Here is a 21,672-nt window from a genome sequence, read left to right as displayed (position 1 = left end):
ATATCTATGTAAATTAGGTTATAGAGCTTTAATTCTCCATAAAGATGATAGAAATACAAGGTAACAATTGCTGCTTACCAGGCTCTGTCTTGAAGACGGATGTTATCCATTCCATATTTTATTTGTTATCGTTCATCTGGAGCAGAAATCAGTTCATTACATCCACCGAGACGCATGACAGAATCTTCCCTTTTAATTGACCTGCAATAATAATATATTTCAATAAATATGTATAGACCAAGAAAAGATGCTGTCATTCTCTAATGCTGCGTACACACGAGCGGAATGTCCGACAGAAAAAGTCAGACGGGAGCTTTTCATCGTATATTACGATCGTGTATGTGCCCCATTGGACTTTTCTACATCGAAAATTCTAACGGACCTAGAAAAAGAACATGTCCAAACATTTCCAATGGAACCAATTCCTATCTGGAAAACCGCTCATCTGTGTGCTGTTCCGACGTACCAAAAACTACGCATGTTCTGAAGCAAGTACGAGACGGAAATGCTCGGTGTGGTAAAACCAGCGTTCGTATTGGAGCTAGCACATTCCTAACGCAGCAAATTCTGTGATCTTTTAATGCAGCGCATTATTTTCTTCTTTATAATGCTAGAAGATGGAGTTGTTTTGCTGCTCATAATTACACAGAGTTCTCACAAACTGATTTCTTTATTATTTCTCCTGATCTCATGAATAATCTTTTCATTTTTAAAAGCCCAATCTCCATAATAATGTTTAGAATTAATTTGTATAGTCTTTTTTTTTTTTATTTCATCAAGAATTTTTGGGGATTATTGAAAAATTATTTTCTAGTGATCGCCAAATATAATTTTATTTATTTATTTGTCAAGTTAACACAATAACATTATTGTCTTGTATTCTTTATTAACCTCAAGGAGGTTGGTGTCCCTTGTTAATTTGACATTGTCTTTTAGAAATGTACCTGCCTACTCACAAACAAACTGTCCTTTTTGTAGAAAAACACATAGGAAAGTATTTACAGAAAATAAAATCTCCATTTATTCTGGCTGATAACAAAATAAAGAGGAAGGCAATGCAAGAGAAACTTTTGGAATTTGCAAAGCCTTTTGGCCCCCAGGGAACACATCAAGTCTGTGGAAAATAAATTTGTTAGCTTGAGGAGTCCATATAATTTGGAGCACAATATAGTCCAGGAATCCCAGAGATTAGGACCAGCAGCAGATGACATATCTGTCCCCAGGCTGTGGTATTATACCAGCCTGCGTCTTCTGTCAGATCAGACCGAACCCAGGCCGTCACTTTCTTCCCTTCGCTGCAGCCTTCCCTCCACGCTTCCCTGCAACCTTCCTTGGAGGCTGTGCCTCTGGTGGTGGACTTGTGGCAGGGGGATGAGGATGGGCAAGCTCATATATGTGGCTGTTCTCAGTCAGCTGGCCCCTCAACCCCTTGTGAAGGGCATCACCAATAATTCCCTCACAGAGGAGGCATTGGCCCTCCTCCAATTTTACAATCATGTGGCTAAATAGCAGCCATAGGCCTCTTCAGCATTGGGAGGGCTTCTGAGGACATCACTTGCCCAGTGCTGCCTCCTCCGTCATCGTCCCCTTCCTGGGCCTTTTTGTTGTAAGGCGGAGGGGAGGAACCTGGGATTGGGTGAAACTCCTACTGAGCCCACCCACCTCCTGGCTAACACTGGGCCCGTCCTCCTCCTGGCTGACACTGGGCACGGCCTCCTCCTGCCTGACACTGGGCACGTCCTCCTCCTGGCTGACACTGGGCACGCCCTCCTCCTGGCTGACACTGGGCACGCCCTCCTCCTGGCTGACACTGGGCATGCCCTCCTCCTGGCTGACACTGGGCAAGCCCTCCTCCTGGCTGACACTGGGCACGGCCTCCTCCTGGCTGACACTGGGCATGCCCTCCTCCTGGCTGACACTGGGCACAGCCTCCTCCTGGCTGACACTGGGCACGGCCTCCTCCCGACTGACACTGGGCACGACCTCCTCCTGGCTGACACTGGGCACGGCCTCCTCCTGGCTGACACTGGGCACGGCCTCCTCCTGGCTGACACTGGGCACGGCCTCCTCCTGGCTGACACTGGGCACGTCCTCCTCCTGGCTGCCGCTTTCCAGACCCTCCTCCTGGCTGAGCTCATCCTGTGTATAAAAATGGGACATCGTTTTAGTTTTTGCTTCATCAATCACACACAATTTTCAGCTCGTGACTTGCAAATTGAATGTTAATAAATAGAAAAGACTATCACTCTGACCTCAGCATTTTTCATTCTTCTCACAAACATTTTTGGCCACTACTGTCTATTGATATGTAAATCTCTTTGTTTTAAATCATTAATGTGCTATCAATTATAACATCTAGTTAACATCATTAATATTAGGACAATAAATATGTGTAAAAATATTATACCTGCCTCCAGCTGGTTGTTCCTCGTCAGCCTCTACTGGGGTTGAGGGAAGGGTGGAGGGAAAGCTGCAGGGAAGGGTAGAATGTGATTCCCTGGCTTCAGTCTGCTCATCCAGGAAGTGCAGTTTGTTGAAGTACCACAACCTGGGTACATAGACTTGCACTGCTGAAGGTCCTGATTGGAGTGATTTCTGGATCTTATTATGCTCCTTCTTATACATGTTCCTCAATATCCCAATTTTCTTTTCCAAGAACACGATGGTTGCATTGGGGACCCAAGTCTTCACAAATTCCAGAAGTTTCTCCAGCGTTGACCTCCTAGCTTGTTTATTATAATATAAGCTGTGTTTTACCTCCGACAAATTCCTCATCTCCCTGTATTTGTCTATGAAACTGGCTATGAATTCTGGGTCCTTAAAGTGATTCATATTTGCTGTAAGACAATAAATAAGACTAAAACACTAATGTCAGCCTAAACTCTCATAATCTTATCCCAATATAATCCTCAATCTTGAATCAGTATAGGCCACTGATCATTTGCTATGATTAAGCACTACAGCTAGTGCGAAACGTCAGCAATTTTTCCTTGTTCGCTGTGTTTGTTGAGCTGTGATGTGATTTTCCAATAAAAGAAAGTGGTTTTCTGAAGAGTGTGGCAGTCCAGAGCTTGTTTTTCGTCTGTTGCTGATGGGTTCTTACTACCTGGGCTACAAAGGAAGAAATTCCATAGGGACAAACACATAGCTTTGTAGCAGCCCCAATACAGGTGATTTTGACAAACTGTCGGCGGTAGGATTGCTAAGCCCCTTGGCATGGGGGGCGTTTAGCTGCTATGCAGCCAACCCTGGTGTTTTCAGGTGCAGCAGCCAGTCCCACTGTCTACAGCCTGTCAAAGTCTATAACAGGCTGAAATATGCGACCAATAGATGGGGCTGAACCCTGTACATATGTAATATGACAGACCTATCTTGGACCGAGGCTCTTGGAGGGGACTAAATGCGGGCCTCTTGCCTTGTGATTATGGGCCCTCGCATTTGGGGGAACGGTGCTCTTTGTGAGCTGTATGCCTGGGGACCCCTGAGGTGGTGTTACTTGGATTCAGGTCCGTGCCCCCCCCAAGACACACAGACTCTGGATATGTAAATGCCATGTTAGCAATAGACTGAATCACACAAACTCTTAGATGCTAATATCATCACCTCCAGCCACCTGTCTGTCTTGTATAATGTAAATGAGTTTAGTCTGGCTTGACACAGATTCTAAAGAGTATTTTACCTATTGTTGTTTTGTTGTTTGTGCTAATTAACCTGCAATTGAATTGTTAGTGAGCTAGGAGCCGAAAAGTCTTATCCCTCAGTCAACTAGTCTGAGTGTTGATTCAGATAATTAGCTCATGCTAATTAGGTTAGGTTTTAGTCACCCCGCTGTATATATTTGTGGGAGATCTCAAATAAAGGGCATTCCTGATGTCCTCCTAAGACTGGTGTCGTCTAGTTCTTGGGGGTTCCTATAGCCAGATCCATTGGACTTGTGTTCCAGGACTTAGGAAGCGGCATATAGACGGAAAACACTCAATCGGAGTGTGGGGGATCGGTTCTGTTACAAGGGCCCCATGCATTCTGAGAAGAATTCCCAGAACACAGGTATTCTCCCTTCCAGGCATTCACCCCTGAAATGTGCAAATCAATAAACAAGAAGAGGCGCCAAATAAACACAAATAAAGTGAAAATTGAGTAAAGCTGCCCCTTCAAAAAGTGAATATATCACCTAGCTATCAATTAGAACATATATTGGCACTAACTAACTCCACTACATGAGGATTGTTCACTGTATGATTGAATTCTATTTGTGTGGTTATATATTATACAGTTATAGTATAGTATTATAGTTATATAGTTATTCACAGCTACAAACACATGAGAGTTAGCGCCAAACTTTTATATGTTCTAATTAATTCACCCCGAAAACATGTGATCCTAGAAGTGAGCGCTCTCTCGTCTCCCCCTCTTTTCCTGGGGCCTGTCAAGTTGCATGCTCTAATAAGGGTCTGGTATATATTTTTGGGGGGATCCCCATGCAAATTTTTTTTTTATTTGGTGCGGGGTTCCCCTTAAAATGTATACCAGACCTGAAGGGCCTGGTATGGAATTTAGGGGGACCCCCACACATTTTTTTTTAAATTTTGGTTCAGGGTTCCCCTGTGGGGAAATCCCCATGCCGTTTTTATCAATGAACTTTTATGCGTATTGCGGACTGACAATTCATTATAGCCGCCAGTAGTTTTAAATTACTTTTTTTCCTTTAGAAATGTAATTTTGCTGTCAGACTGTTCTAAACATGGGAAACATGTGCCACTTTACAGGCATACTATAGACACCCCCCAGGTGCAAAATGTAAAGGAATATATCACTTTTATTGTTTCACTTTAAGCATTATTAAAATCACTGCTCCTGAAAAAACATCAGTTTTGAAAAAAAATGTTTGCATTGATACATGTCCCCTGGGGCAGGACCCAGGTCCCCAAACACTTTTATGACAATCCCGTGCATATAAGCCTTTAAAATGAGCACTTTTGATTATTCATGTTCGTGTCCCATAGACTAACGGTTCGTGTGTTCAAACACATTCTTTTGCATGTTCTGGTGCGAACCGAACGGGGGGGGGGGGGGGCTTGTTCAGCTCAACCCTAGTTCCAGCACAGAACCCTGGGGGGCCCCACTACCCACCCCTGACCATTCTGAGTACACCCCATTTATCACCACCCTCTGAACCCGCTCTTATAGCCAGTGTTCAATCCATGTACTCACCCTATGGTCCATGCCAACGGACCTTATTTTGTACAGTAAACATTTATGGGGGACTGTGTCAAATTCTCCAGGTGGTCTATCTGTCATCTGCTGGGCTCCACAAGTTCCATTGCAGTGCAGCTCCCCTTCAATGTCACACACTCTGCTGGGCTGTAGCTGTTATGTGATTTCAGTAGGAACAAATACCAACGTGTTTTATTTACTTCTGTGTGGATGTTGCCAAGGTGCCACACCGAGTAACTCTCCCTTACACCATTTTGCTCTGCAGGTTTTTTGTATGTATGATTTTTTTTCCTGTCTAGATGTGTTTGTTACATATTAATACTTTTGATGACTTAAGAGAAAAAAAAACACTCGGAGTATCTGCTGCTCATCCCCATATACAGTAGATATAAAAAGTATACACACCACGGGTGGTAAAATGTCATGCTTCTGTGATGTAAAGAAATGAGACAAAGACAAATCATTCCAGAACCTTTTTCACCTGTAGTGTGACCTATAAGCCGTACAACTCAGTTGAACAACAAACTGAAATCTTTTAGGTGGAGGGAAGTAAAAATAAAAAAATAAAATGATATGGTTGCATAAGTGTGCACACCCTTAAACTAATACTTAGTTGAAGCCCCTTTTGATTTTAATTCAGCACTCAGTCTTTTTGGGTATGAGCCTATCTTGACACGGCATATGTTGACTTGGCAATATTTGCCTGCTCGTCTTGGCAAAAACACTCCAAATCTGTCAGATTGTGAGGGCATCTCCTGTGCACAGCTCTCTTCAGATCACCCCACATATTTTCAATAGGATTCAGGTCTGGGCTCTGGCTGGACCATTCCAAAACTTTAATCTTCTTCTGGTGAAGCCATTCCTTTGCTGATTTGGATGTATGCTTTGGGTCATTGTCATACTGAAAGATGGGGGGAGTATGATGGGAAGGGGTAGTGGAGGGCAGTATGATGAGAGGGGTAGTGGAGGGCAGTATGATGGGAGGGGTGGTAGTGGAGGGCAGTAAGATGGGAGAGGTAGTAGTGGAGGGCAGTATGATAGGAGGGGGGCAGTGGATGGCAGTATGATGAGAGGGGCGACAGTGAAGGGCAGTATGGGGGGACTGTACAGCATGACTGGAGGGGGCAGTGTATGGGAGGATGCAGAGTGACCATGAGCATCCACGGGGCACTGCAGGGAGCATTTTTCCTACCTTTCTTCCAGTGGCAGGAACAGCCTACTTCAGGTGAGACCCAGACTTGGGGGGCCGAGTCGGGGGCAGAGCTGGCGGTCCTTTTGATGACTGTGGAGCCTAGGCGCCAGGAGGAGGAATTTAAATCCTCCTCTGGCTCACTCTGAATGCTGGGGCCCTACTCTCTTTCTTGTCATGATGTCACTGGTTGCTAGATGCCAGGTGGGCCATGGCGAGCAACCAGTTGTTTGGGCAGTGAGCCAGGCAGTGTCTGGTGGTTAATAATAAAGTGGATCTCGGCCAGGCAGTGAGTGACAGCGGTGGCATTTTAGGGGCATCAGATCGGCCCCAGTAGGCAATTCAGGGACACTATATTGTCCCGGAATGAAGGTGCCTGGGACTTGGGACAGACCTTCCAAGGCAGGACTTTCCCGGGCAATCCGGGATGGTTGGGAGGTATGGGTTTTAAAGTATTAAGGTAAAAAAAAAAAAATTCTACCTTTACAATCTCTTAAAAGAGAAGAATGGGTTTTCATTTTTTTCCTAGTCATACTTATCTCGGTGGATGGAGCATCGAACCAATACTGCAGCTTTCCCCCGGCATCTCTGCACTGAGAACCGAGCCACCGAACACCGCCGATGGCTCGGTTCTCACAGATCTGTCAGTCAGCGTCTCTTCTCTCTGATCCTCCATGCTCATTGGAGCACTGAGCTGTGGAGGGATGGGGAGTAGCTTGATGAGATGCTGATACTGCTGTTGGATCCAGACTATGGAAGTCGGGATGACACGCTGCTTTGACTGTTGGCAGTTACAACTTCAGACCTAAAAATGGGTGACAGGAGTGCAAAACAAATTGCACTCCTATGACCCATAGGAAAAGCCCAGCCAAACTAGCCCAGGCTGGACTTCGCCTTTAAAACATTAACAGTCCCCCTAGTGGCCGGAAGCAGCATTGCGGAAACTTTTTAATATTTCAGAATTTTTAGGTCATACAGGATATTATGAACTTCACACATAGAGGCCTGAAAAATGGGTGATCGGCATGGGTGCTTGAGCATGGTAAGATGGTAATAGTAGATGAGTGACCATCAGGAAGGGTAGAGGAGGAAGTGCCGGGGAGGCTGATCCAGGGCTTAAGCATCCCAAAAAGTACCTCCATTGAGTGACATTGGTGAAACCTGTCAGAGACCAGCACTGCTGGAGCTGAGGGACTTAAGAAGTTAAGGGAAAGGGAAGACAGATTCTGATGGTAGGGGACTCAGTTCTTAGAAGGACAGAGAGGTCAATCTGTAACAAAGACCTGAAGCGCCAAACTGTATGTTGTCTACCGGGCGCCCGGGTTTGGCAAATCATGGACTGGGAGGGGCTGGAGAAGACCCAGCTGTCATGGTGCACGTTCTCACCAATGACAAATTAAGAGGAAGATGGAGTGTCCTAAAGAACGATTTTAGGGACTTGGGAGCTAAACTGAGGAAAAGGATCTCCAAGGCAGTGTTCTCAGGAATACTACCAGTACTTCGAGCCACACCAGAAAGGCAGAGGGAGAATAGGGAAGTAAACAAGTGGCTGAGGATCTGGTGTAGTAAGGAGGGGTTTGGGTTCCTGTAGGACTGAGCTGACTTCTCAGTCAATCGCCAGTATTATAGAAGGGATGTACTGCACCTAACTGAGGAGGGTACAGATCAGCTGGGGGCAAAGATGGCCAAAAAGTAAGAGGGGTTTTTAAACTAGGTGATGGGGGGAGGGCCCAGAGGTAGAGATAGTTAGCATGGAACATATTCCAGAGGGTATAATTGGGGGCATTAGTGGTAGGTTGACTAAAGCACATAAACCCAAGGTAAGTATAGTAACAAGTCCTAGTTGCAAAAGTGGAACACCCAATAAGAGGATAATATACGACTGGTCTAAGCTACGTGGCATGTTCACCAATGCCAGGAGCCTGGCGGACAAGATGGGTGAACTAAAAATACTGTTGTTTGAGGAGGCTTTGGATTTTGTGGGAATAACAGAGACCTGGTTCAACAGCTCTCATGAATAACTATTCAATGTTATACCATTTATCGCAAGGATAGAGAGGTTAAAAAAGGGGGAGGGGTATGCCTATATATCAAGCATATTGTACAAGTGAATGTGAGAGATGACATCACTAAGGGAGCTAGGGAGGCAGAGGGGTGGCAGTGGAGGTCAGTAGGATGGGATGGAGGGCAGTATGATGGGAGGGGTCAGTGGAGGGCAGTATGATGGGAGGGATGGTAGTGGAGGGCAGTATGATGGGAGGGGTGGCAGTGGAGGGCAGTATGATGGGAGGAGGTGGTAGTGGTGGGCAGTATGATGGCAGGGTGGTAGTGGAGGGCAGTATGATGGGAGGAGGGGTGGCAGTGGAGGGCAGTATGATGGAAGGGGGTGGTAGTGTAGGGCAGTATAATGGGAGGGAGGGCGATATGATGGGAGCCATGGTAGTGGAGGGCAGTATGGTGGGAAGGGTGGTAATGGAGGGCAGCCTGATGGGAGGGGTGGTAATGGAGGGCAGTATGATGGGAGGGGTGGTAGTGGAGGGCAGTATGATGGGAGGGGTGGTAGTGGAGGGCAGTATTACGGGAGGGGTGGTGGTGAAGGGCAGTATGATGGGAGGGGTTTTAGTGGAGGGCAGTATGATGGGAGGGGTGGTAGTGGAGGGTAGTATGATGGGAGGAAGGGCAGTATGATGGGAGGGGTGGTAGTGGAGGGCAGTATAATGGGGGGGGTTTAGTGGAGGGTACTATAATGGGAGGGAGGGCAGTATGATGGGAGGGGTGGCAGTGGAGGGCAGTATGATGGGAAAGGTGGTAGTGTAGGGCAGTATGATGGGTGGGGTGGTAGTGGAGGCCAGTATGATGGGAGGGGGGGGTGGCAGTGGAGGACAGTTTGATGGGAGGAGGTGGTAGTGGAGGGCAGTATAATGGGAGGAAGGGCAGTATGATGGGAGGCGTGGTAGTGGAGGGCAATATGATGGGAGGGGTGGTAATGGAGGGCAGTATGATGGGAAGCAGGGCAGTATGATGGGAGGGGTGGTAGTGAAGGGCAGTATGATGGGAGGGGTGGTAATGGAGGGCAGTATGATGGGAGGGGTGGTAGCGGAGGGCAGTATGATGGGAGGGGTGGTAGTGAAGGGCAGTATGATGGGAGGGGTTTTTAGTGGAAGGCAGTATGATGGGAGGAATGGTAGTGGAGGGCAGTATGTTGGGAGGGAGGGCAGTATGATGGGAGGGGTGGCAGTGGAGGGCAGTATAATGGGAGGGGGGCAGTATAATGGGGGGTAGTGGAGGGCAGTATGGGGGGACTGTGCAGCATGACTGGAGGGGGGCGGTGTATGGGAGGGAGCAGAGTGACTGTGAGCGTCCTAAGGGCAGCGCAGGGATCATTTTTTCCTACCTTTCTTCTAGTGACAGGAACAGCCTTCCGGGGCGCAGCTTAGGCGCGAGGAGGAGGAATCCTCCCCTGGCTCGCTCTGAATGCTGGGGCTCCGATTTCCTCCTCCTTGTGACCTCACTGGTTGTTAGACGCCAGGCGGGCCGTGTCTAGCAACCAGTTGTTTTGGCAGTGAGCTAGGCAGTGTCTGGGGGTGAAATAAAGCGGGTCTCTTGGCCAGAACTAGTACAGCTGGCAGTGAGGGGGCATCAGATCGGCCAAGGGTGCACTTCTGGGACATTGTATTGTCCAGGAATGAAGGTTCCCGAGACACGGGACAGACCACCCACAACGGGACTTTCACGGGGGAATCTGGGATGGTTGGGAGGTATGCATAAGTAGAAACACATCCCCCAATAGCTAGGAGACACAGGTGTGTTAATGAGCACAATAAACTATTGGGTGATAGACCCGGGCTTTCCAGATCTCATTAGTCAGCATTCCTTTCACATATATCTGTCCACTGAGTCCCAAGCTGGCAGAGACCATCATGGCCTCCTTAATAAAGTCCTTTTGCATTACATAACAGAATATCTTCCTAAATGCTTGTAGCTCCCTCAAATGTCAGGGCCCAGAGTCAGTAGGCAAGAGGCTAGCATTCAATCCCCTCCAACAGCCCCTGTCCCGGGTGAGTCTATCACACCATCCCTCCGTGAGAACTGAGATCTGCCTAGTTTATGTAGGCAGAGCTTCGTTCTGTGCGTTTTACTGACGATTGGCAGATGCCGGCTGACATCCAGTCCACTTTAAGCCTCACTATAGCATAAAATACAATAGAATATATATATATATATATATATACAGAGGCGGCTCTCTAATTAGGCAAATAAGGCGGTCGCCTAAGGCCTCGCACTCACAGGGGCCTCGCGACAGCCTAATTGAAGAGCTGCCTCTGCTGACAACAATGCCGCTGCAGAATTAAGCTCAGACCAGCAACGATTTAACATTGCCTGTGAGATAGAGAGCACTGACACCAGCACCGAGAGTACTGACACCAGCACCGAGAGCATTGACACCAGCACTTTAAAGCTCTTAATATATGTAATTTATACAGTTCATTTTTTTATCGCTTGAATTATTTTTTCCATTATGGGCATGAGTGGGGCCTCATGTCTAGGTTTTACCTAAGGCCTCAAAAAGCCTAGAGCCGCCTCTGTATATATATATAAATTAGGTTATAGAGCTTTAATTATCCATAAAGATGATAGAAATGCAAGGTAACAATTGCTACTTACCAGCAGAGGCCTTCAGAGGAGGACCAGATTTAGTCTTGAAGACGGATTTTATCCGTTCCATATTTTATTTGTGATCGTTCACCTGGAGCAGAAATCAGTTCATTGCATCCCCCCGAGACGTATGACAGAATCTTCCCTTTTAATTAGCCTGCAATAATAATATATCTCAATAAATGTGTATAGAATTATGAGAAACAATCTGTCACCAAGAAAAGAGCAATGCCGTCATTCTCTAAGACCACCTTTACACTTTGGGGGGGGGAAAGGCTATAAATTCCACAGCGCTGACAGGTCTAGATGAATACAATAAAGTGCAAATGCTGTGCATAAAAAACTAAGTGAAAAGCACATCCAAGAATACAAACATGATCAAGCATGCAGCCAGTGAAATGCCGCGTACACACAATCGGAATTCTTGTCGGAAAAAGCTCTGATGGTTTTCCCGACCGAATTCCGACAGAATTCCCGCTCAAACTGTCTTGGCTACACACGGTCACACCAAATTCTGACCGCCAAGAACGCGGTGACGTACAACACGTTCGACGGGACTAGAAAAAGGAAGTTCAATACCTAGTAGTCAATAGCTTCCATCTTGTAGTTGAATCTGAGCATGCGTGAGTTTTTGCGCGTCGGAATTGCATATGTAGCGCTGGCTCCTGAAGAGCACGCGCTATATGTTTTGAAATTGAATGTTACACCTGAACTGCAGTTTGGTTTGGGTATAATTGTTCCAAATTTTGACCTCAGCATCAGTCTGACTGGACTATAAGGTGTTCGGCCTGGCCATAGGGGGGCGCTGTCTCTTCTGGCAGGCATGGAAACACAGTCTGGTTGGGTGTTTTAAGGTTACTTTCTCTCAGAGCCCACCCAGTGGGAGTGTCACTCTTGCTGTGCTTTCTGGGAGAGGGTACTTAAGAAGATGCGGATGTCATGTGGTTCAGGGTTCCAGTCCAGAAGTATGTTCTGACTCCATGGTCCTGGTCCTCCTGACCAGCCCCAAGGAAGGCTATGGCCTGGGGTGCGGATCCACCCGACCTTTATGTCTCGGGGCTGGCTAGCCCGAGGCAAGGAAACTAAGGAAGGGATTCGGAGGTGGTCCAGTGCTGTCTCCGGTTGTGTAGAGGCCCAGCAGCTTCGTAGCTATCCAGGGAAGGAGTCTTCAGAAGAAGGCCACGCATGGGTTGGCTTCTTAGCAAGAGCCTGGTAAAAATAGGGTATAGTCTTATGGCATTTTTATTAATATTTTTTTTTTTTTACTAGTAATGGGTGCGATCAGCGATTTTTATCATGACTGCGACATTTAGTGGACACATCAGACACTCTTGACACATTTTTGGGACCATTGTCATTTATGCAGCAATCAATGCTATAAAATGGCACCACTAGGGGGGCGGGGGAGGGGTTAAGTGTGTCCTGGGGGTGTTTTTCTAACTGTCTGGGGGATGGGCTAGCAGTGACACGACACTGATCACTGCTCCCGATGAGAGGGAGCAGAGAACGGTGTCCTGTCATTAGGCGGAATGCGGAGATGCTGTGTTTACATCGGCATCTCCCTGTTCTTCAGCTCCGTGACACGATCGCGGGTATCAGGTTAGGGTTTAGGGGTTAGAGGTTTGGGCTAGGGTTAGGGTTTCCCCTAGAAGAACAAGGTTAGGACTCAGGGATTGGAATAGGGTCAAAGGTCAGCAGGCGTGTCCCCCAGAGGTCAACGGTCAAGAGGTCGGGCTGAACCACCCCCACCAAAGTGTACCGCCTACCCCAACTAAGTCGGGGCATGAACAAGTCGGGGTAAGCGATTTGCACGGTCACGGAGCTCACGGCAGGCACGCACGCGCGCTGCCAGTGGCGCGTGCGCACGCGCGGCGGGAAATTCAAAGTAACATATGGGTACGTTACTTTGCCCAGCCATGCCATTCTGCCAATGTATATATACAGGCATCGGTCGGCAAGCGGTTAAATATCCATAAAAAATAATAAATAAAGTTCATATATATATCAACTTCTATAATTTCTTGATTGCTGTGCATCAATATTCCACCACACTTCTCAGGTATTATAAAATGAGAAGAGAGAGTGCACAGCCTCAATGCATTTCATGATCAACACGTCATCAGGAAGCTTGCTCGTCTCACTTTTCTTGTAGCCTTATATACCTTGCTGAACCAAGCCAGGGTATATACGGCTACAAGAAAACTGTAGACGAGCAAACTTTCTGATAAAACATTGCGCTATGTGATTATTTTTGTTTACACCAAGTCATATAGCCTTGTGAATATAAAGATTACCCTCCAAAAGGACTTGAGCATATGAAGTGTTCCATTTGTTTCATCTGGTGAGTCTGCAATCTTGTTTCATCTGGTGAGTCTGCAATCTTCTCACACGAGTGAAGGTGGAGCACGGCTTGGGCAATTAACCGGTTCCCCGACCAGCTCACGCAGATATACTACAGCAGAATGGCTCCCCTGGGTGAAATCTCATATGGGTACATCCTTCCCTTTAGCGGCCATCAGAGGGTGCATGCCGGCTACGCATGATCGCGTGCACAAGCGCTAGGCACAGGGATTGGTGTGTGTAAACATACCAATCCCTGTGCTGTCAGGGAAGAGGAGCCATATTGTTTGTTCCTACTAAGTAGGAAAAATGATATGTCTCCTCCCCCAGTCAATCCTATCCCGCCACAGTTAGAACACACTGAAGGAACACACAATTAACCCCTTGATCACCAAATAGTTTTAACCGCTTCACTGCCAGTGACATTTACACAGTAATCAGTGCATATTTATAGCATTAATCGCTGTATAAATGCCAATGGTCCCAAAAAAAGAGTCAAAAGTCTCCGATCTGTCCGCTGCAATGTTGCAGTTCCCCTAAAAATTGCAGATCACTGCCATTACTAGTAAATAATAAAAAAATAAAAATGGCATAAATCTTTCCCTTAGTTTGTAGACACTATAACTTTTGCGCAAACCAATCAATATACGCTTGTTATTTATTTTTATTTTTTTTACCAAAAATATGTAGAAGGATATATATTGGCCTAAACTGATGAAGATTTTTTTTTTTTTTTAATTTGGGGGATATTTATTATAGCAAAAAGTAAAAAAAAATATTGTTTTATTTTTTTCAAAATTGTCACTCTTTTCAAATACCACCAAACGTCGACCGGAGAATTTTCAGTTAAAGCGACGCAGTGCCAAATTGTAAAAAGTGCTCTGGTCAGGAAGGGGGTAAAATCTTCCGGGGCTGAAGCGGTTAAGAGTACCTGTCACTATATGGTGTTTATGGTGAGTTTGTTTCACCACATGAGGATTGTTCACTGTATGGTTTGTTTCTATTTATGTGGTTACCGTATATACTCGAGTATAGGCCGACCCGAGTATAAGCCGAGGCCCCCAATTTACCCCCAAAAAACTGGGAAACTTATTGACTCGTGTATAAGCCGAGGATGAGACATTCCTGTGTCCCGTCCATCCCTGTGTCCATTCCTGTGTCCCGTCCGTCCCTGTGTCCCGTCTGTCCCTGTGTCCCTGTGTCCATCCCTGTGTCCCTGTGTCCATCCCTGTGTCCCGTCCGTCCCTGTGTCCATCCCTGTGTCCATCCCTGTGTCCCTGTGTCCATCCCTGTGTCCATTCCTGTGTCCCGTCCGTCCCTGTGTCCCGTCCGTCCCTGTGTCCCTGTGTCCATCCCTGTGTCCCTGTGTCCATCCCTGTGTCCCGTCCGTCCCTGTGTCCCGTCCGTCGCTGTGTCCCGTCCGTCGCTGTGTCCCATCCGTCGCTGTGTCCTGTCCGTCGCTGTGTCCCGTCCGTCGCTGTGTCCCTGTGTCCCGTCCGTCGCTGTGCTGTGCTGTCCGTCCATCCCTGCCTACCTGTGCCAATCTGCAGCCTCTCTGTGTGCCACGCTCTCCTCCTGGCAGACGGCGGCCATTCCTCTGTTCAAAAGCCGCGCCTCCCTCTCTGTGATAGGCGGAACACTCAATTTCCCAGCAGTCAGTGTTCCGCCTATCACGGACATCCTCTCATCCTCGTCCATAGTATGAGAATGAGTGGATGTCCGTGATAGGCGGAACACTGACTGCTGGGAAATTGAGTGTTCCGCCTATCACAGACAGGGAGGCGCGGCTTTTGAATAGTAGAATGGCCGCCGTCTGTCTGCTCGATACGCTGATCGGGCAGGCAGACGGCGATGACTCGAGTATAAGCCGAGCGTGGCACTATCAGCCTCAAAAAAGAGGCTGAAAATCTCGGCTTATACTCGAGTATATACGGTATATGTTACACACAATATTCACAGCTACAAACATATGAGAGTTAGCGCCAACCTTTTATATGTTCTAATTAATTCACCCCTGAAAGCATGTGATCCTAAAAGTGAGCGCCACTTGGCATCCCACCCCGTCAGGCCTTCATAGACTTTGCAGAAAAAGGATAAAGAAAGAGGCACCTTCTAAGTATGAACTGTATTATTATTATTATACACGATTTATATAGCGCCAACAGTTCACGCAGCGGTTTACAATGTATAGGGGGGACAATACCTTTACAGTACAATACAAAAGGTACAGGAGGGCCCGGCTCATAGAGCTTACATTCTAAAGGGCGGCCTTATATAGTGTGGGGCGTGCACTAAACCCCCTGAGCTATAATTGGCCACGGGTGTCCTGCCCCTGACCCCCGAAGGAGCTGCTGGTTTTTATTGGGCTTACCGTTACCTCACCTGCTCACTGTGTCCGTCTTAGGGGGTCCCGTTGTAAAGTGGATTAAAGAATGTTAGCTCCGACACGTAGTCCTTTTTCAAAAGATTTATGTGAAAGAAGCATGTCATTTTGCAATAGGGGATTAAGGGGAGTTCAGGTAACTTGTAATTTAGAGGCATTTCCTTGATCTTCAGGAAAAACAGGTTCCACCGGTTGATCCACCAACCACCGGATTAGACCTCTCTCAGCAGCCGATGAGACGCTCAAACAAAAGTCTCTGCCGCAGACTTTGTCAAATTAAATGAAATCATTGTGCAGTCCTCTGCCACAGGAAAGCACAACTAGCAACTTGTTGAGAAATTAAAGAGTTGTTACACAGTACCAGTTTCTTTCAGCCAATCCGGCGTTACTGTGTGGTAGGTGACCAGGGATGCGTCCTCCAACTGAGTCTCCAGCCTCTTTATTATTATTATTATTCAGGTTTTATATAGCGCCAACAGTTTGCTCAGCGTTTTACAACATGAGGGCAGACAGGACAGCTACATTACAATTTGGTACAAGTGGAATCAGAGGGCCTGGCTCGTTAGAGCTTACAATCTAAAAAGGAAGGCGTAAATTGATACAAAGGGTAATAGCTGTGGGGGGATGAGCTGATGGAGGAAGTAAAACAATGTTAGTTAAAAGCAGGATAGGCTTCTTTGAAGAGAAGGGGAAAGGGGGTAGATTGAAAATTGTGAAGGTAGGGGAGATGTGATAAAGAGCTCCCTATACCAATTCCAAATTCAATCATACCAAAAGCATGTTGGACTATACCGGTACTTAATTCGATACATAAAACTCAGAAAATATATAATAAAATAATACAAATTTTAATACAAGGAAAGAATTTTTTCACAAACAAAAAACAATATATTGATACAGCGAAACATATTATATTTAAAAAGCTAGTGTATCCCAGATTTCTTGTGTACAGTTACTCATAATCGAGTTCCGTTCTAGGAGTACATTTTGGAGATTCCTCGACTAGTTTCGCTGAATTTTATCCGCTTCATCTGGAGGTAGTCTAAAGCCGCGTACACACGTGGCGGACTGTCTGGCCAACTTAGTCCGTCAGACAATCCGACGGACAGTCCGTCATACTTTCGAATGAACGGACTTGCCCACACACGGCACTTTTTCAGCGGACTAATACGGCGGACTAAGTCCGCCATACTATCCGCCCTACTTTTGAAATGAACGGACTCGCCCACACACGCGGAGGAAAGTCCGCTCATTTCGAGCGCGTCTCCAGGTAGGCGGGGCCCGCGAAGGAGACGTCGCTGACCCCGCCGCCTGGTATGGACTTAAAGGGGAACCCCAACGCCGAAAAAAATCGGCGTGGGGGTACCCCCCAAGTCCACAACAGACCCTTGTCCGAGCATGCTACCCGGCCGGCCAGGAAAGGGGGGCGAGCGAGCGCCCCCCCTCCTGAGCCGTACCAGGCCGCGTGCCCTCAACATGGGGGTGCCTTGGGGAAGGGGGGGGCCGTGCGGCCCCCCCCACCCCAAAGCACCTTGTCCCCATGTTGATGAGGACAAGGGCCTCTTCCCGACAACCCTGGCCGTTGGTTGTCGGGGTCTGCAGGCGGGGGGCTTATCGGAATCCGGGAGCCCCCTTTAATAAGGGGGCCCCCGGATACCGGCCCCCCACCCTATGTGAATGAGTATGGGGTACAATGTACCCCTACCCATTCACCTGTGAATAAAAGTACAAAAAAAACACAACACAGGGTTAAAATATTTTATTGCACAGCTCCGGGGGTCTTCCGTCTTCGGGGGTCTTCTCGCCGGATTCCTCCGCTATCTTCTTGTAGCTCTTTTGCTAGTGGAGGAGTCCGGCTTTCTTCCTCGCCGCCGGCCTCTTCTCCCGACTTCTTCGGTTCTTCTGCCGGGCCACCGCGCCTTCTTATAGCTCTTTTACAGGCGGTGGCCCGGTCTTCTGTCGCCACCGTCGCCGCCACCTTCCGTTCTTCTTCTTCTTCTTCTTCTTCTCCAGGAGATGTTGCCTCGACGCTCTCTCCGGCCGGAATGCCAGGGACGCGCTCCGCTGCCACTTATATAGGGACAATGGGGCGGTGTCACATGGCTTTATGTCACATGGGTTGGTCACATGGTGACCCCGCCCCCTTACGATGTCATAGTCCCCATGTGACATCAACCCATGTGACCAACCCATGTGACATAAAGCCATGTGACACCGCCCCATTGTCCCTATATAAGTGGCAGCGGAGCGCGTCCCTGGCATTCCGGCCGGAGAGATCGTCGAGGCAACATCTCCTGGAGAAGAAGAAGAAGAAGAACGGAAGGCGGCGGCGACGGCGGCGACAGAAGACCGGGCCACCGCCTGTAAAAGAGCTATAAGAAGGCGCGGTGGCCCGGCAGAAGAACTGAAGAGGGGGACAAAACCCCCGAAGTCGGGAGAAGAGGCCGGCGGCGAAGAAGAAAGCCGGACTCCTCCGCTAGCAAAAGAGCTACAAGAAGATAGCGGAGGAGTCCGGCGAGAAGACCCCCGAAGACGGAAGACCCCCGGAGCTGTGCAATAAAATATTTTAACCCTGTGTTGTGTTTTTTTTGTACTTTTTTTCACAGGTGAATGGGTAGGGGTACCCCATACTCATTCACATAGGGTGGGGGGCCAGTATCCGGGGGCCCCCTTATTAAAGGGGGCTCCCGGATTCCGATAAGCCCCCTGCCCGCAGACCCCGACAACCAACGGCCAGGGTTGTCGGGAAGAGGCCCTTGTCCTCATCAACATGGGGACAAGGTGCTTTGGGGTGGGGGGGCCGCGCGGCCCCCCCTTCCCCAAGGCACCCCCCATGTTGAGGGCACGCGGCCTGGTACGGCTCAGGAGGGGGGGGGGCGCTCGCTCGCCCCCTTTCCTGGCCGGCCGGGTAGCGTGCTCAGACAAGGGTCTGTTGTGGACTTGGGGGGGACCCCCACGCCGATTTTTTCCGGCGTTGGGATTCCCCTTTAAGTCCATACCAGGCGGTGGGGCCAGCGACGTCTCCGTCGCGGGCCCCGCCTACCTGGATACCCGCTCGAAATGAGCGGACTTTTCTCCGGGCGGGAAAAGTCCGCTCATTTCAAAAGTACGGCGGACTGGCATACACACGGGCGGATTGTCCGCCGAAATGCGAGTCCAGCGGACAGTATTTCCAACATTCCAAAATACTTAGTCCGCCAGACTGCACGCTGAAAAAGTCCGCTGAAGCCCACACACGAGCGGACTGTCCGCTGAAATGTGTTTCGGCGGACTAAGTAGGCCAGACAGTCCGCCCGTGTGTACGCGGCTTAAGAATTAAAATATACATTAGAGAATTCATACCTATTCATATACTTATACAGTCATATAGATATATATTGCAAAATAAGCAAAATCAAAAGGAATATACAATTAAATTTACAAAAAAGAAGGGATTGTAGGGGAATTTGTTACGAATTAAGTAACAAATTCCCCTACAATCCCTTCTTTTTTGTAAATTTAATTGTATATTCCTTTTGATTTTGCTTATTTTGCGATATATATATGTATATATATATATATATATATATATATATATATATATATATGTACCGGTATAGTCCATGCTTTTGGTATGATTGAATTTGGAATTGGTATAGGGAGCTCTTTATCACATCTCCCCTACCTTCACAATTTTCAATCTACCTCCTTTCCCCTTGAATTATTACTGGATGGTGGTACTTTCTATATGAATAGTTATTATATGGAGGCTACACTTCATTATTTTTTGGCCATTTCTTTGAAGAGAAGGGTTTTCAGGGATCGCATAAAGATAGATAGATTAGGGGACAGTCGGACAGATTGGGGTAGGGAGTTCCAAAGGAAGGGAGAAGCTCTGGAGAAATCCTGTAGGCGAGCATGGGAGGAGGTGATAAAGGAGCTAGAGAGCATGAGGTCTTGGGATGACCGAAGAGAGCGCGTTGGTTGGTATTTTGGGACTAGGTTAGTGATGTAGCAGGGGGCAGAGTTATGGATGGCTTTTTAAATTATTGTTAGTACTTTGAATTTTATTCGTTGGGTGAGTGGAAGCCAGTGGAGTGACTGGCAGAGAGGGGTGGAGGACACTGAATGGAAGCCAGTGGAGGGATTGGCAGAGAGGGGTGGAGGACACTGAATGGAAGCCAGTGGAGGGATTGGCAGAGAGGGGTGGAGGACATGGAATGGAGACCAGTGGAGGGATTGGCAGAGAGGGGTGGAGGACACTGTATGGTTGGTAAGGTGAATGAGTCTGGCAGCAGCATTCATTATGAACTGAAGGGGGGGATGGTCTATGTAAAGGTAATCCAATGAGGAGGGAGTTGCAGTAGTGGAGGCGAGAGATGACCAAGGAGTGAATAAGAAGTTTGGTGGTGTCATTAGATAAAAAGGTGCGTATTCTGGAAATGTTGCCTCTTCCAGAGAACCCAGCCCTGTTGCTCGGTCCTCTCCTGAAAAAGTCCTCCCCTGGATCCTCCAGTCGCTTGGCCTCTCCCCGCAGGCAAGACAGCACAGGAACACCCCTGGATCGGTAGGCCCCAAGACTTTTGGGCCCACCCTTTCAGTTGCAACGCCTTGGGCCAGCCGGCCCTGAGACATAGAGACAGGCAGCACACACCTCAGGCCATGAGGTCGAGATAACGAACCCCAAAAATATGGCGCCTGTACCTTAAGTACCCCCAACCAGAATGCACAGTGGGTGAACCACTCCCACCGGGCTGTTTCTGAGTAAAAGGGGTACTCAATGCATTCAGCATGTTCCATTTTCAACACTTACCGGTGGTGACAGCGACACCCACGGTCAAGTGGAAACCAGCACAACCCAACTAAACTGGTACACAAACCAGAACTTTGACATAATTAGCCCGAGACAACTTAAATTTACAAACAATAGCGTCTGGTCATTAGGAGCAGGGTGCTACATATATATATATATATATATATATATATATATATATATATAGAATGACCAGAGGTCTATATATGTATAATATATATATATATATATATATATGTATAATATATATATATATATATATATACTGACTGGGTGTTGTTACAATTTTTGTTTGGCTGTACATGCACATTGTGGGCATGTTGTCTCATTTATCCTAGATTTTTGCCACAGGTGTGACCCACCCCCCGCTTGACTACCGTCTGTTGGGGGGTCATTTTCAGTGTGACTTCTCGTAAGCTATATCGATGGCCTGGTTTGATTGTTGTGGCTGTGGAGTACTGGAGTAAAAGTTTTTAAAGGACCTCCATGTAGGAAGCCTCTTCTTTGTTGGATATACACTATTGGGTAACTATACCACAGATCTGCACTGTATGGTATTTATTCTTCTTTCACTGTGCGTAAATAATTTTGACATGTGTACCTATAATATCTTTACAATATTGACTCAATCTTTTCACTTGGCTGCCTAAAAACCCCACCTTGGGGGAACCCTTCTCCCTTTTTTGTACCTTTGGGGTGAGCAGAACGCTTCCATCTCCTCCTGTGTCTTTTCTTTGCCTGCTTAAGGGTCGGCCATTAAGGAGAGATTTGCAGTAGTCAAGGCGGGAAATAATCGAGGAGTGAACTAGTTGCTTTGTGGTGTCATTAGTCAGGAAGGGTCGAATTCTGGAGATGTTGCGGAGGTGAAGTCGGCATCCATATCGATATGTCATTTAGTAAGTTTGAGATCCGTGAGAAGATTGAGGGGGTGAGTTGAGGAGTGGAGAGATCGTTCTGGGTGTCGTCGGCATAGAGGTGATATTGGAAGCCATGGGAGGTTATCAACTGGCCCAGGGAAGAGGTATAGATCAAGAATAGGAGGGGCCCAAGGATGGAGCCTTGGGGTACCCCAACAGAAAGAGGAAGGGGAGTGGAGGA

At 47.5% G+C, this 21,672-nt stretch overlaps 2 protein-coding genes across 7 annotated transcripts in view; both read right to left on the bottom strand.

The window, feature by feature from the left end:
- The window catches only part of LOC143956606 (NACHT, LRR and PYD domains-containing protein 12-like), a 198,475-nt gene that overhangs the window by 54,291 nt on the left and 122,512 nt on the right, over window positions 1-21,672 (bottom strand). The gene's annotated exons all lie outside the window — the stretch shown is intronic.
- Window positions 1-21,672, bottom strand: part of LOC143956493 (NACHT, LRR and PYD domains-containing protein 12-like) — a 79,789-nt gene that overhangs the window by 53,186 nt on the left and 4,931 nt on the right. For 2 of the 6 annotated variants that reach the window (XM_077466675.1, XM_077466680.1), the window contains exons 1-3: window positions 15,782-15,939; window positions 11,069-11,216; window positions 79-201 (exon numbers count right to left, since the gene is read on the bottom strand). In XM_077466675.1, the coding sequence (XP_077322801.1) occupies window positions 79-115 (37 nt within the window). In that variant the 5' untranslated portion in view covers window positions 116-201; window positions 11,069-11,216; window positions 15,782-15,939. Of the gene's footprint in view, window positions 1-78; window positions 202-5,211; window positions 5,393-11,068; window positions 11,217-15,770; window positions 15,940-21,672 lie in introns of those variants that run through there. The other 4 variants (XM_077466676.1, XM_077466677.1, XM_077466678.1 and 1 more) reach the window with 3 other exon arrangements.

The sequence above is a fragment of the Lithobates pipiens genome, unplaced genomic scaffold (genome assembly GCF_037356315.1).
Source record: "Lithobates pipiens isolate NorthernLeopardFrog02 unplaced genomic scaffold, aLitPip1_a1.2 Scaffold_37, whole genome shotgun sequence".
Classification (NCBI taxonomy): Eukaryota; Metazoa; Chordata; class Amphibia; order Anura; family Ranidae; genus Lithobates; species Lithobates pipiens.
Note: the sequence above shows the minus strand (reverse complement) of the source record. Positions and strands in the feature narration are given on the sequence as shown.